Raw genomic sequence first — 15,656 nt, forward strand, 5'->3', positions numbered from 1 at the left:
CAGCATGTTTGTCAAAATGGGATGTTTTCCCAACTAAATTCTCAATTTCATTTCTGCTTCAAAACTTACTCAAAAACATAACTTGGATCCCAAAATTTGATCTTATCTACTGACATGAGAATCAATTAGAAAGCCTTCTAAAATTTGAAATCCCCGCAATCTACAGGCGCAGTTACATTCTATAGGATCATTGTTCAGGCTTGGAGCTGGGACTGCTCACGTGTAAGTTCCTTGGGAGCAATGACCCACATTTTGGGGTGGGAACATCTTGACTTAGGGTGTCTTGGGCGGCAAGATCAGTTTGAAATCCCTGATTCAACTGGCTTCAGCCCTGAAGAAGAGTTCTCTCGGGTTACGTTGCTTAGGGTCACAGCAGCTCTGGACATCATCTACTTCAAAATCTGGAGCCAGGATGAATCATCTCTTTGTTATGCCTTCTTTTTATTTCTTTTTTTTAGTGACCCCAGCTGACAGCCTCTCATGGGTCTTTGGCCAGAATTGTTTCACATGCCAACGTCTAAAAGCATTCACTGGCAAAGGTTTGGGAGCCATCATAAGTAGTTGAGACTAATATAAAACGAAACCCAAGTTGCTGGGGGAGGGGTTATGAGAGCAAGGAGGTGGGAAATGGCCCTTGGGAGTCCCAGGTATGTGGAAATTGCACTTAATCTAATTTGGGAGTAAAACAGCCAGTTGTTACTGCCACTTCCAAACAAAACAGCACAGCCCAAAACAAAAAACCCACAGCTATTAGCAAAAGGAAAAAAAAAAAAAAAGTTCAGAGAGAAGGACACGTTATTTGAAGGAGAAACAAACACACGTGTTAGAGAACTTAGAAGCCAACGGCAAGTGACTTACACCCTCCGGCTGACTTCTGAAAGGCACGTGAGGATGGAAATGAGTAAGGAGTCTGAAGGCTTTCAGTAAAGCCAAACACTGTCAGCCGTGCTCATTTATTCAAGAAACATTTCCTGAGTTCCTGCGCTTGCGGGAACTGTGCGACGTGACGTTGAGTGACTCGGGGATTCTGTCATCAGTGAGCGTTCAAGATAATGAAGGAAACGAATATCCACGCACTTCATTGACAGTACAGAGTGGCGAGCGCAATCCTGGATGCATCACAGAGACGAAGGGCTCCGGATAGGAGGCTGCTAATCCACAGGGGAGAAAAATTAGGAAAAGACACCCGGGAGGGGCGCCTCGGAGCTGTTTGGAAGTTCATTGCCACGGGAAGTCGGAGCTGGGTCGTGGGAGAGCAGTGGGAAGGGACAGAGCTGGACGAGCAGGCAGAAGGCAGGTACACCAGGCTGCACGTGTGGACCTCCGCTTGCAGCCCAGTGGCCTCCAAACACGCACCCATAACAGCAAACCTTGGAGCATGTGTTTATTCATAACATACCATTACGCATATTTACCATATACCACTATATTAGGCACATGATAAAATACACTCCAAAATAAAGATCAAAAATGAAAATCTGGATTAAAATATACTCCAAAATAAAGATCACCTTTCATCTTAAAGATGAAATTTTTATTTAATAAAAGCTTGTTATCACTGAAATAATTATTATTAATAATAATATTTTTCAGGAGAGCAATGTGATTGTCGAATCTGAATAATTCAGCATTTAGGACTGCCAAGAGTTTGCACCGTGAATAGAAGTATCAGCTCTACAAAGATCTTGTTGTTTCCTTACGTTTGCATTGTTTTTTTATTGTTGTTTTTGGCTTCTTTTATTCAACATCATTTTTTTTTAACAACTTTATTGGAGTATAATTGCTTTACAATGGTGTGTTAGTTTCTGCTTTATAACAAAGTGAATCAGCTATATGTATACATATATCCCCATATCATCTCCCTCTTGCGTCTCCCTCCCACCCTCCCTATCCCACCCCTCTAGGTGGTCACAAAGCACCAAGCTGATCTCCCTGTGCTATGTGGCTGCTTCCCACTAGCTAGCTATTTTACATTTGGTCGTGTATATATGTCAATGCCACTCTCTCACTTTGTCCCAGCTTACCCTTTCCCCTCCCTGTGTCCTCAAGTCCATTCTCTACATCTGCATCTGTATTCCTGTCCTGCCCCTAGGTTCGTCAGAACCTTTTTTTTTTTTTTTTTTTAGATTCCATATATATGTGTTAGCATACGGTATTTGTTTTCCTCTTTCTGACTTACTTCACTCTGTATGACAGACTCTAGGTCCATCCACCTCACTACAAATAACTCAGTTTCGTTTCTTTTCATGGCTGAGTAATATTCCATTGTATATATGTGCCACATCTTCTTTATCCATTGATCTGTCGATGGACACTTAGGTTGCTTCCATGTCCTGGCTATTGTAAATAGAGCTGCAGTGAACATTGTGGTACATGACTCTTTTTGAATTATGGTTTTCTCAGGGTATATGACCAGTAGTGGGATTGCTGGGTCATATGGTAGTTCTAGTTTTAGGTTTTTTAAGGAACCTCCATACTGTTCTCCATAGTGGCTGTATCAATTTACATTCCCACCAACAGTGCAAGAGGGTTCCTTTTTCTCCACACCCTCTCCAGCATTTATTGTTTGTAGATTTTTTGATTATGGCCATTCTGACCGGTGTGAGGTGATACTTCATTGTAGTTTTGATTTTCATTTCTCTAATGATTAGTGATGTTGAGCGTCCTTTCATGTGTTTGTTGGCAATCTGTATATCTTCTTTGGAGAAATGTCTATTTAGGTCTTCTGCCCACTTTTGGATTGGGTTATATGTTTCTTTGATATTGAGCTGCATGAGCTGCTTGTATATTTTGGAAATTAATCCTTTGTCAGCTGCTTCATTTGCAAATATCTTCTCCCATTCTGAGGGCTGTCTTTTCATCTTGTTTATGGTTTCCTTTACTGTGCAAAAGCTTTTAAGTGTCATTAGGTCCCATTTGTTTATTTTTGTTTTTATTTCCATTTCTCTAGGAGCTGGGTCAAAAAGGATCTTGCTGTGATTTATGTCATGGAGTGTTCTGCCTGTTTTCTTTCTTTGTGACATCTTTGTCTGGTTTTGGTATCAGGGTGATGGTGGCCTTGTAGAATGAGTTTGGGAGTGTTCCTCCCTCTGCTATATTTTGGAAGAGTTTGAGAAGGATAGGTGTTAGCTCTTCTCTAAATGTTTGATAGAATTCGCCTATGAAGCCATCTGGTCCTGGGCTTTTGTTTGTTGGAAGATTTTTAATCACAGTCTCAATTTCAGTGCTTGTAATTGGTCTGTTTATATTTTCTATTTCTTCCTGGTTCAGTCTCAGAAGGTTGTACCTTTCTAAGAATTTGTCCATTTCTTCCAGGTTTCCATTTTATTGGCATACAGTTTTCCTCTAAGAGTTTGATAGTGTCTGACCTTACATTTAGGTCTTTAATCCATTTTGAGTTTATTTTTGTGTATGGTGTTAGGGAGTGTTTTAACTTCATTCTTTTACATGTAGCTGTCCAGTTTTCCCAGCACCACTTATTGAAGAGGCTGTCTTTTCTCCATTGTATATTCTTGCTTCCTTTATCAAAAATGAGGTGACCATGTGTGCATGGGTTTATCTCTGGGCTTTCTATCCTGTTCCATTGATCTATATTTCTGTTTTTGTGCCAGTACCATACTGTCTTGATTACTGTAGCTAAGTAGTATAGTCTGAAGTCAGGGAGCCTGATTCCTCCAGCTCCGTTTTTCTTTCTCAAGATTGCTTTGGCTTTTCGAGGTCTTTTTTGATTCCATACAAATTGTGAAATTTTTTTTTCTAGTTCTGTGGAAAATGCCATTGGTAGTTTGATAGGGATTGCATTGAATCTATAGATTGCTTTGGGTAGTAGAGTCATTTTCACAGTGTTGATTCTTCCAATCCAAGAACATGGTATATCTCTCCATCTGTTTGTATCATCTTTAATTTCTTTCATCAGTGTCTTATAGTTTTCTGCATACAGGTCTTTTGTCTCCTTAGGTAGGTTTATTCCTAGGTATTTTATTCTTTTTGTTGCAATGGTAAATGGGAGTGTTTCCTTAATTTCTCTTTCAGATTTTTCATCATTAGTGTACAGGAATGCAAAAGATTTCTGTGCATTAATTTTGTATCCTGCTACTTTACCAAATTCATTGATTAGCTCTAGTAGATTTCTGGTAGCATCTTTAGGATTCTCTATGTACACTATCATGTCACCTGCAAACAGTGACAGCTTTACTTCTCCTTTTTCAATTTGGATTTCTTTTATTTCTTTTTCTTCCCTGATTGCTGTGGCTAAAAATTCCAAAACTATGTTGAATAATAGTGGTGAGAGTGGACAACCTTGTCTTGTTCCTGATCTTAGAGGAAATGGTTTCCGTTTTTCACCATTGAGAACGATGTTGGCTGTGGGTTTGTCATATATGGCCTTTATTACGTTGAGGTAAGTTCCCTCTATGCCTGCTTTCTGGAGGGTTTTTTCATAAATGGGTGTTGAATTTTGTCAAAAGATTTTTCTGCATCTATTGAGATGATCATATGGTTTTTCTCCTTCAGTTTGTTAATATGGTGTATCACATTGATTGATTTGTGTATATTGAAGAATCCTTGCATTGCTGGGGTAAACCTCCCTTGATCATGGTGTGTTATCTTTTTAATGTGTTGTTGGATTCTGTTTGCTAGTATTTTGTTGAGGATTTTTGCATCTATGTTCATCAGTGATATTGGCCTATAGTTTTCTTTTTTTGTGACATCTTTGTCTGGTTTTGGTATCAGGGTGATGGTGGCCTTGTAGAATGAGTTTGGGAGTGTTCCTCCCTCTGCTATATTTTGGAAGAGTTTGAGAAGGATAGGTGTTAGCTCTTCTCTAAATGTTTGATAGAATTCGCCTGTGAAGCCATCTGGTGCTGGGCTTTTGTTTGTTGGAAGATTTTTAATCACAGTCTCAATTTCAGTGCTTGTGATTGGTCTCTATATTTTCTATTTCTTCCTGGTTCAGTCTCGGAAGGTTGGGCTTTTCTAAGAATTTGTCCATTTCTTCCAGGTTTTCCATTTTATTGGCATATAGTTGCTTATAGTAATCTCTCATGATCCTTTATGTTTGCATTTTTCATTGGGTTTTTTTTTCCCACCCATGGTTTCTTTGCAGTAATCTTTTCAAGCTGCTTTTGCAATTCGTGAGGGTTGGTTCAGAGAGAGTTGGAAAATGTAACCCGAGCTGCTGCCTGCCAGGCCACACACAAGCTGCAGCCCATCAGAATGGTCTGACAACAGGCGGGAGATGGGGTGTCTGTCACCCCCTGCATATGGGTGCCTCACGTAGAGATACAGGTACCCCGGAAGGCACCAGTGTCATCTACATCTTAAACATTATTAAAGTTTAATTTCTCTTTTTATTAAAAAAAATTAGTTGTAAGTAGAAGCTCTTTCCTTACCTCCAACAGCTGTCCTGCCCATCCTGTTTACAAGACCACTGCCAAAGCAGCTGAAGACAGGATTAGTTCAGATAGAGTAACTGCTACTAGAATATACCAGTACGAAGCTCAGGAGCTGAACACAGGCTTGACACAGACTTCACGTCCATGAAGCTGAAGAGATCATTCGATATCATGGTACCCCAAAAGAGTGAGACACCCCAAAAGACTGAGGAAGGTGGCAAGCTTAACCCCTTAGCCCACTGGTTAGTCCAGTGGTTCCCAAACTCTCTGGTGAATTGGAATCAACTGGCAGCCTGGTTAAACATAAATTTCTGGCCCCCCTCCCAGGGTTCCTGATTCAACAGATGTAGGGTGAGATCCAAGAACTTGCATTTCTAACACGTTCCAGGTGAGGCTGATACTGCTGACCTGGGGGCCACATGTTGAGAACCTTGGTCCTCATTGATATTTAGGAGATGGGCAGAAGAAGAAACTCCCATGAATCATACAAAGAAAGACCAGCCAGGGCTTCCCTGGTGGCACAGTGCTTAAGAATCCGCCTGCCAACGCAGGGGACACGGGTTCGAGCCCTGGTCCGGGAAGATCCCACATGCCGCGGAGCAACTAAGCCTGTGCACCACAACTACTGAGCCTGCGCTCTAGAGCCGGCGAGCCACAACTACTGAGCCCATGTGCCGCAACTACTGAAGCCACGTGTCTAAAGCCCGTGCTCCGCAACCAGAGAAGCCACTGCAATGAGAAGCCTGCGCACCGCAATGAAGAGTAGCCCCCGCTTGCCACAACTAAAGAAAGCCCGCGCGCAGCCACGAAGACCCAACACAGCCAAAAATAAAATTAAAAATGAGTAAATTTATAGAAAAAAACAAAAAGAAAGACCAGCCAGAGTGGAGGAAGAGAACCCAGATCAGAGGAGGCAAGATGGGATGTTGTCAGGATAGATGGAGCCAGCATCCCTCTCAAAAGGTACCGAGAAGACAGGTTGGTCTGACAGGTGTCCACTGGATTCGGAAACAAGGTCTCTTAGAGAATCTAAATCATACTGTGGGAGGGTAAGAAGTGGATGGGAGGTGATGGGCCAGAAAGAACAGTATGCCGTTCTTTCAAGGAGGTGGAGTAGGAAGGGGAAAGAGAAAAGAGCAGCGATAGGGGTTTCTTTTCTTTTGTTTTGCTTTGTTTTTAAGATGAGGAAGACTCACGCCAAGGAGAAAGCCCCAGTAGAGAAGAGAGCGGAGGATAAAAGTGAGGACTTGTGATAGAGAGAAATCTTTGAGAAAGCAGGAAGGGGGGTCCAGAGCACAGACGGAAGGGTTCAGCTGGATGAGGCTGATGGAAGCCTGACACTCAGCACTCATGGCAATGACCTCACCTTCCTTGGAGCAGTAGAAAGGCCAGTGGGGTAAGGACTGTAGGGGGGGCTTGGGGAGACTGTGAAGGTTCATCACAGCCCAGAGGGGTGAGGCAGGTGGAATTAACCAGCAGGAGGAGGAACATGATGGTCAGTGACGGTGCCCAGCTGAAATCCCTACTGTTGGAAGAAGGACCACAGAGCAGAGATGCTGAAGGCATGGGGGCAACAGTGGGAGAAGTGATTGCACCAGGGTCTGGCTAATGTTGGAGTAAAGGGCGGGACTGTAGATTGAACTCAGTCATTCATTTATTCATTCATTCATTATTTAGTTAACGGAGATTCTTACAAAGCTTGTTGGGTGCTAAGCACCGCTGTGGAAATTGGGAATATCCATGCGGATGCAGCACATTCCCTGATCTCATGGAGATTTTATTCTATCAGCCTAGACAATAATAAATAAGCTGGTAATGTCAGGTAACAAATGACCCGGACAACAATTTTTAGGGCACACTATCCTACCCACTACACCCAATAGAGCAGGGTGTAGTGGGTAGGATAGTGTGCCCTAAAAATCCGTGGCCATCAGGAACCTCAGAATGTGACCTTATTTGGAAATAGGATCTTTAATTAATTTGTTAAGCATCTCAGGATGAAATCATCCTGGATTTAGGGTGGGCTCTAAATCCAGTGACTGGCATCCTTCTAACAAGAGGAGAGGACACAGGGACACACTCAAGGAAGTCAAATGAACCCAGAGAGCAGAGACTGGAGCATGGCAGCCGGAAGCCAGGGAGCACCTGGGGCCACCAGATGCTGGAGGAGGCAGAGACGATTTCTCCCTAGAGCCCTCAGATAGCATGGCCCTGCCAACCGACACCTTGACTTCAGACTTATGGCCTCCAGAACTGGGAGACAATAAACTTCTCTGTTTTTAAGCCACCAAGTCCGTGGTAATTTGTTACGGAGTCCTAGGACCTGATACGCAGGGTGAGGGTTAGGGTGATGAGAGGTGGGTAGAGGGACACTCAGGGAAGGGCCCTGGGAGCAGGGGACATTTGTATGGAAAGCAGTGACAATCTAGGGGAAAGAGCTTCCAAACAGAGAAATGGGAAGTGCAAAGGCCCTGTGGTAGCAGATGAAGGAATGGACTGGAGAGTGACCATGTGGGGAGGGGAGCCCTGTGGATGGGTATTCAGGGAAGGGCCCTCTGAGGATGGGGCATGTGAACAAAGACCTGGATGGGAGAGGAAGCCAGTCCCTCCTGGAGGCAGGTGCCCCTAATAGAAGGAAGAACCAGGTTAGAGCCCCAAGCAAGACTGAGCTCAGCATGTCTGTCCCCAAAGGCCAGTGTGGCTGGGTGAGGTTGTTTGCAGAGGTGAGTGGGGGACGTCTTGCGGGCTGGGGGCTACTGGTACTGACTCTGACCGAGAAACTTGCTGGAGTTTAAAGCTGGGCAGTTAGAAATTTTTTTTAACCACTTGGGGGAGCCTGGAAGCAAAGATGAGACCACCGAGGGCACTGTTCCCACGCCAGCACCTCTCAGCCGTAAGTGGCAACAGAAAGTGGCAACGAGGAAGGCTTGTTAACGCAGGGCCCTGGGCACCGTCCCAAGAGATCCCGGTTCAGCGGGTCTGTGCAGGGTGCACCTGAAAATCTGCATTTTGTACAAACTCACAGGTGGGGCTGCTGTTGGTCCACAGACGGCACTGTGAGAAGTGCTGGTCCGGGCCAACGCCTCCTTTTCCAGAGTGGAGGAAACTCAGAGAGCTTAAGTGGTGCCCAGGGCCACTCCTTAGAACAGAATCGGGCCAGTTTTGTAGACCCAGGTCAGTGCTCTCTTTTCCCCACCCCAAAACATCCCACCTGTAGCCAGACTGTGATATTCAGAGTTTGATTACAAATTGTACTTAGAAAACAGATAAACTCTGGCCTCACCCACCGCCCTCCCTTACAATAAATATCCCCAGGTATTCAGTGTGTGTGTGTGTGTGTGTGTGTGTGTACGTGTGCACGTGTGTATGTGTGTGCATGTGTGCTTGTATGTGTGTGCGTGTGTATGTGCTTGCGTGTGCTGTGTGTGTGCACATGTGTGTGTGTACCTTGGGGCACACACCCACCTTTCCATTCTGCTCCTCTGGGTAGATCAGGTACCTAAGGGGTAGGTGAGAAGCTGGACAGAGCTGTAATTCAACAGAACCAGAGGAGAACCAAGATAAATATGAAGGGAGGAGACAATTGCTTTAGAAAATTACGGTTGAAGAATTCACGGTAACTTGCTCTGAGTTTTTTTTTCTTTTCCAAAGGTTTCACTTTACCTACAAAATCTGGATTATGATTTTAAAGAGGTTTTGCCATCTTGGAATGAAAGGAACTAGGTCAAAAAGTGCTCTGATTATGTGGTTTTTGGCTTTAAAAATTTCAGAAGCTGATGGGGTACAGAACACGGTCGACAAAACTCCTGCATGTGGCACTCGGGACTCACAATGATTGACCAACTTTCTTTTCCAGCCAGCAGTTTCTGACGTACCTGCCACCATCAACCAAGACCACATTTACCAATCTGTACCTAAACTAACTTGGGATTTTTCTGTTTCCCTCATTGTGTTTCCTTCTACTGGAAAGCTCTTCAGAGCAGCTGTCATGAACTTCATGGCCGTGGGCTGAATAGGAATCCACAAAGGTGGTCTATCTATACCATGTAATATTATTCAGCCATAAAAAGGAATGAAGCGCTGACACGTTCTACTACACGGATGAACCTTGAACACATGATGCTGAGTGAAAGAAGCCAGACACGAAAGGACCACATGTGATCCCATTGATACGGAATGAACTGACTGGATGACTTCATAGAGACGGTAAGTAGATTTATGCCGGCCAGGGGCTGGGAAGGTGCGGGGGGTGGGATGGGGAGTGACGACGTAATAGGAACGGGGTTTTATTTTGGGGTGATGAAAATGCTCTGGAACTAGATAGAGGTGTGGTTACCCAGCACTGCAAATGTACTAAATGCCACTGAATTCTTCGCTGTGAAATGGTTAATGTTATGTGAATTTCCCCTCAATGAAACAAAACAAACAACCACAATGAAATCTCATTAGACCCAGCAAATCTGAGACCTCATTCCTCTTGGTAAGGACGGCCTGGGACCCAGAAGTCACTGACCTTTTCAGGTACTGTGTTTATGCTACCGTTTGCCACAGCTGCCGCTTCTCCTCCTATTCGGTGACCGGCCCACCTCTGATGTGTATTCCAGACGGCCCGGCTTTAGCATCATCAACAAGAAGACAGAGTGTATTTTATTCACAGCAGCTAGCAGGGTGCATCCAGCAGTCAGGATGTTCGGTTTTCGTTACTCAACTTCTAGAACCTGGTCTGTCCCTTCAGTGTCATCACCTGGCACTCCCCTACATGTCCCATCACTCCTGCTGGACCAACTGCAATTCCCTAACCACACTCTGTCCGTACTTTCCCCATGGCTCCCTGCAAACCCCATTCAAGATTTAACAGCATCGTTTCCACGAAGCATCTTCCAACCCACCCTCCCTCCAAGCACTCAGATCATTTTTTGCACTCTGCTCACTTTCAGTGTTGATTCGCCCCCTTGACCCAGCTCCTGGGAGGAGAACCTACATCCATTCCGTTTCCAGTTTCCAGAAACAGACACATACATCGTTGTTCCCCAAACTGATGCCACTGGGGTCCTGGTCGTGCTGTCAACATAGAAACTTAAAAAAAAAAAAATTTTCCCAACCCTTCTCTCTCTGAGCTTTTCTTTTTAAGTTTTAGGTGAGCTTTGTGAGATGTGATGTTTGCAACATCGGAAGAATGATGGGCTTTGCCTCCATCTGCTGTCTCACAACTTCTTTAGAAACCAGTTTCATACATTGCACACACCAAGACGCTCAGTGGTATTTCAGACAAGCACTGTATCTTCAGCAGTTCCAAGAAGTATCAGGCATATAGAGAAAATAAACAGAGGGAAAAGTGTCACTTCTACCCTCTAACGTCCGTTTGCGATATTTTTCTCCCCGACTGTGAGTTGAGGCTGTAAAGATATATTTCTTGTTCTACAGCTCCATCTGCTGGCAAAACTTCACAGAACACCTTTCTACTAAGATTTTACGTCCTTCCTGGGAAAGTTGAAGTTCATATTGTATTCCAAATTGAGCCCTTTAAAAAAAAAAAAAAAGGTGAAAACCTTTGTGAGGCCATTTCTCCCTCCAAACTACTCCTCGCTTCGAGCGTCTTGCCTTTTCTCATGAATTCTTTAAGTGACGGAGGTGTCAGGATCACAGAGCTTGCCTCACATTTCTCAAACTTCTCTGAGCATGAGAATCACTTGGTGTTATTGTTGAAAGAAAATTCCTTGCTGCCAGCCCAAACCTACGGAATCAGCATTACCTGGGAATGTGTGTGTTTTCAGAAGTTCCCCCAGTGGATTTTTTATAATCAAGCTACTGTGGGAAACACTGAAATCTAGCCTGTTCCTTTCAGCTCACGGATGAGACTGCAGCCCTCTCCAACCCCCGCCTCCACCGAAGTATACCCTCTTAATGAATAAGAAACAATATTTTTGCTGTATAAACGCCCCATTAAAGCCCGTCCCTAGACGCACTACCCCTACCCCCCATTATAAAGAAGTTATTGAATTATTACTGGACTTAACTGGTCACCTGGTCACCAACCGTCCCACTTCCCAGCCTGACAAATAATTCCGTTCTATATTACAATATTTACAGTAGCTTTAACTGTGTTGGTTTTTGCCCAGTGAGGAAATGAACTCCTGTTGAGGGCATCCAGCTAGCTCAGTGCCTCTGCTATCAGGGCAGACGCTGGACCACCTGCATTAGCATCTTCTGCAGTTTGTCAGAGATGCAAATTAGTGGGTCCCACCTATGGAACCTGCTGACTCAGAGTCTCTAGAGGAGGCGGCGGCGCGATCTGTGGTTTAACCAGCCTTCCAGGTGACCCTGATGCTGGGCAGGTTTGAGAACCACTGTCATCCACAGGAACACGCATTCACTCTGCACCCAATTTGTTGATGGGGAAAGCTAAATGCGTAGGTACACACCCGCTGGCATTCTGGCTCTAGAATGCAGTTTTATTTCTTTGGGGGCAAAATTCAAATCTCATTTTCTTATTTGATAAATGAAATACCTTATCATTTTAAGGGGCCAGCCCCAAATTGAGTCCTTTTCTTTCTTTTTTTTTTTTTTTTAAACAGCAGGCACTCAAGACACACACTTGGTCACAATTTCACAGTTTACCGAGGGCGCGCTGAGCGCACAGACCTGCTCCACGAGCAGGAACGAACCGAACACACCGCAATCCTCGTCCACACCTAGGCACAGATGCTCCAGGTACAACGGGGGGCTCGGGCAAGGCGTGGGCGGGGCCTGGCGAGGCAGGGGCGGAGCCTGGGCGGGGCTCATCTGGCCCTGCCTCTGCCGGTGCCCCACTGAAACCGCCATCCGCGCAGCAGCCAATCAGCGCGCAGCGCGGGCCGCCGCCCTCCTCGCCGTTAGCTGGGTTTCACGTGCACGGCAGTTTACCCCTTGAAGTCAGTGTCCATCCGCCCAGAAAAAGAGGACCCCGCCCCCTTCCGCCGGCTCCCGCGCCCCGCAATCGCCCACAGCGGACGGCGAGGTGAGAGCGGGCGGCGCGGCTCCGTGGTGCCGAGAGGCGCCGGGGTCCGTTTGGTCCGGCGTCGGGGCGCCAAGTCTCAAGTCCCGGCGCGGAGGGATCCGGCGTGAGATAACCGTTGGCAGCGCGGGGGCAACTGTCAGTGCTGCGAGGGCGTCGGCGAGGCTGAGGGTCCTGTGAGGGCGTCGCTGCGGACCGGCACCGGCACTGCGGTTCCTCTCGCGCTCCAGCCTGCGGGCCTGGTGAGGCCGCGGCCCTGCGGAGGGGCGTCCTCCACCGTGCGGTCGCGCAGCCCATCGGCGGCCCGGACTGCGGTGGCCTCTGCCCTCCTCGGGCGTGGCTGGGGGCGGGGTGGCCGGGCGGGCTGGGGGGCAGCGGCGAGCGGCTGCGCTTTTGGGGTGGACGCTAGTGTCCTCGCCCCCGGGGTGGACGTCCACTTGACCCGGACGTCCTTTGAGCACCAGCTGGGTTTCTCACTTCCGGGTGATGGGGTGGCTTGTGGTCCAGCCTGGGGGATGCTGAGCCCCGCACCTGTGCAGCGGGCTGCGGCGTGGGGTGGTCCTGCCCGTCCCGGCTTTGATGCCGCGGGGAGCGTCCTCCGGGGTCCTCGGGCTCAGCGATCATCAGAAGCCCCTGCAGCCTGCTGAGCACGAGCTTCTGGCTCAGGGCGGGGCGTGGGACCCCCGTCGCGTTCGCGTTTGCATCACGTTCCAGGTGTTGCCCGGCGGGGATCACGCTTTGAGAACTGCTGCACTGGTTAAAAGATCCTCGCTCCTGGGGCGGCAGTTGAGCTCATTCCTCGGTTCTTCACACACACCCCCCGAGTCACTGCTGGGTTACCAGGCTCTGGGCTGAGGTGCGAGGGACCGCACTGATGAGCCGCCAGGTGTGGAGGAGCTCTTGCAGTGTGTGTGTGGGGGGGGGGGGGTGACACTGGTCACCCGTGCCGTGTGGCTGGTGTAATCCGCGTGCGCGCAGCTTGGCGGGAGAGGGTGGAAGAGCTGGTCCTTGAAGGACAAGCTGGATTCTTCCACGTCAGAGAGGAGGGTAAGGCGCTTCAGCAAAGGATGTGCCGGGGGCAAAGGGAACCGTGCAATTTATCATGGCTGCTGAGTGGAGGAAAGCCACGTTCGCCAGAGTCGAAGGCAGAGGCCTCCGACTTTGATTCTGTCCCCCAGTAAGGGACCGGCGTGTATGCCAGTGTGCCCAGCGTGTAAGCTATGTGTGTACAGCCGTGGTCATGGTCTACATGGTACAAATACGGAATACTTGATAATGGTATGAAAAATTCGTTCGAATATGCTGGCGCCCCCGCAGGTCATATCGTGTAACCTTCTTGGGCAGTTGCTGACTCGGGTTGGTTTTTACAGCGCGGTGAGCTACTGTATTTTTAGTCCTTTAGAACATGCTGGGAAGTCAGAGAGGTCTCTGGAGAGACAAAGTGGAGGGTGTCGTTAGAGTTGTCTTTCTAGGAAGCTTGCCGTGGGACAAAAACTTCTAGAAGCTGAGAAAACTGAGACGAAAAAGATATCCTGACTTCAAGCAGAGTGATCTCCACTGTAAATAATGTCATCATCTGCCCCTGTTTAGAACCTGCAGTAGTCTCGCCTTGAATTGAGCATCAAATCCAAGTTCATTACACTTCAGTCACACTGGGCATCTTTCCGTTCTGCAGACAAGCCGAGCTCTCAACACCTAGTCCCGGGTTGTTCCCTCTTGTCCCAAGAGTGGAACCACCTACCTTCCAGTTCCTAGTCCTCCTGCCTCTCAGTGTAAATGTGAGCTTCCTCGCAGACAGACCTGTTCAGTATGTAAATTAGCTTCTGTTTTCCTCTTTGTAAGAACATGCTTCTTGGTTCCTTTGTTAGGCTTAAGAATTTGTAGTTTATCTGCCTTTTCCACCAGGGCTCACATGGATTGAATTCTCATGGTGTGCCAGGTATTTTGTAAGCCTTTATGTGTGTTCTCATTGAGCCGCACAATTGACCTGTGTGGTCTAGGTTATTACAGCTGTTTTGCAAATAAAGACATGAGTCTTGGGTTATGTGTGCTCAAGGTCACTTACATGAAGGAGTAGAGTTCAGACAGTCTGGCTCTGAGGTCTCTCCCGATGATGACCTGATGATCCTGCTTTCTACCCTGTGGTTGGGGGTGACTGGTGGGGAACCTCTATGCATAGTACTGTGAGTATACTTGATGCCTGACCCAGATCCTGGCTCACATTAGGTACTCACTTATGGCACATGGTGTTGTTGAAGAAATGGAGAGAATTGTTCATCAGACGTGGTAGGAGCAGTACAGGAGTAGCTTAGAGACGAATGACTCAGTCAGTTTTCTTTAGAGACGAAGTGAATGCCCCTCACCAAGAATGAAATTATGGGACATAAATGATGTGGTAGAAAAGATTAAGCTGCACGCGGAATTGGGGGAAGATCCTGGAAGATACAGTAACGTATGCATAAGAATTGCGTAAAGAGCCTGGCATAAAACTTGCCATTGGTGCCCTCTTTCATGGTAGGTTCCACATCCAGATGTGCAAGAAAGAACTAGTCACCAGCACCTTCAGTCTCTTAACAGTTTTATCCTCCTAAGTCTCTTTATAATAAATAATCCAATTGAAAAATGAAATAGTGTATTAGGTCTTCCACTTCAGGGCCCCCACCTAGCACAGGAGCACTTAAGTTTATCGAGGGTGGGGATATTGCCTTAGACTGTATGTTAAGAGGTTAGAAAACTATGTGATTACCCAGGAGCTTATTTTAGAATCTCAACCAAATCAGTTTAAAGGTAACGTTGTAGAAACACTCAAACATAACTGTGAACACTGAGTATTGTCTTCATGATTATTTCCTCTCAAGAGAAAGAAGAATGACTGGGAGAGCCAGAGCGAGAGCGAGAGGAAGGGCTCGTGGTCAGGAGGCGCTGCAGCACGTGGGCGCCGCAGCAGTGAGTGCTTTCCCCTTGCCTGACAGCGGAGAGCCCGCTGTGTCTTAAAGCGCAGCGTCGTTAAGCCTTCGTCAGCTTGCACTGTCAAAAAGAAGTTTAAGGACCGTGTCCTGTGAAGGGACAGGGGCTGAACAAGGAAGCTGACGTTCTGTGTCCTGTGGATATTGGAAGCTGGTGCTTGCCTTCAGTTGGCGACCCTTCTTGAAGAAATTTCTTTCTGAGGATACAATATTTGATTAGTAATTTAGATCCGTTTTGCTTAAATGCCCTAGACTTGTTTGAGTAGTTATTGCCTCTGATATCTGTGAGCTTTTGACATAAAA

At 46.8% G+C, this 15,656-nt stretch overlaps 1 protein-coding gene across 1 annotated transcript in view; it reads left to right on the top strand.

The window, feature by feature from the left end:
• Positions 1-13,438: 13,438 nt before the first annotated feature.
• The window catches only part of PIWIL1 (piwi like RNA-mediated gene silencing 1), a 38,951-nt gene continuing 36,733 nt past the window's right edge, over positions 13,439-15,656 (top strand). The window contains exon 1 of the mRNA XM_082353304.1: positions 13,439-15,333. Within this exon, the coding sequence (XP_082209430.1) occupies positions 15,256-15,333 (78 nt within the window). The 5' untranslated portion in view covers positions 13,439-15,255. The remainder of the gene's footprint in view (positions 15,334-15,656) is intronic.

The sequence above is a fragment of the Balaenoptera borealis genome (genome assembly GCF_965194805.1).
Source record: "Balaenoptera borealis genome assembly, chromosome: 14".
Taxonomy (NCBI): domain Eukaryota; kingdom Metazoa; phylum Chordata; class Mammalia; order Artiodactyla; family Balaenopteridae; genus Balaenoptera; species Balaenoptera borealis.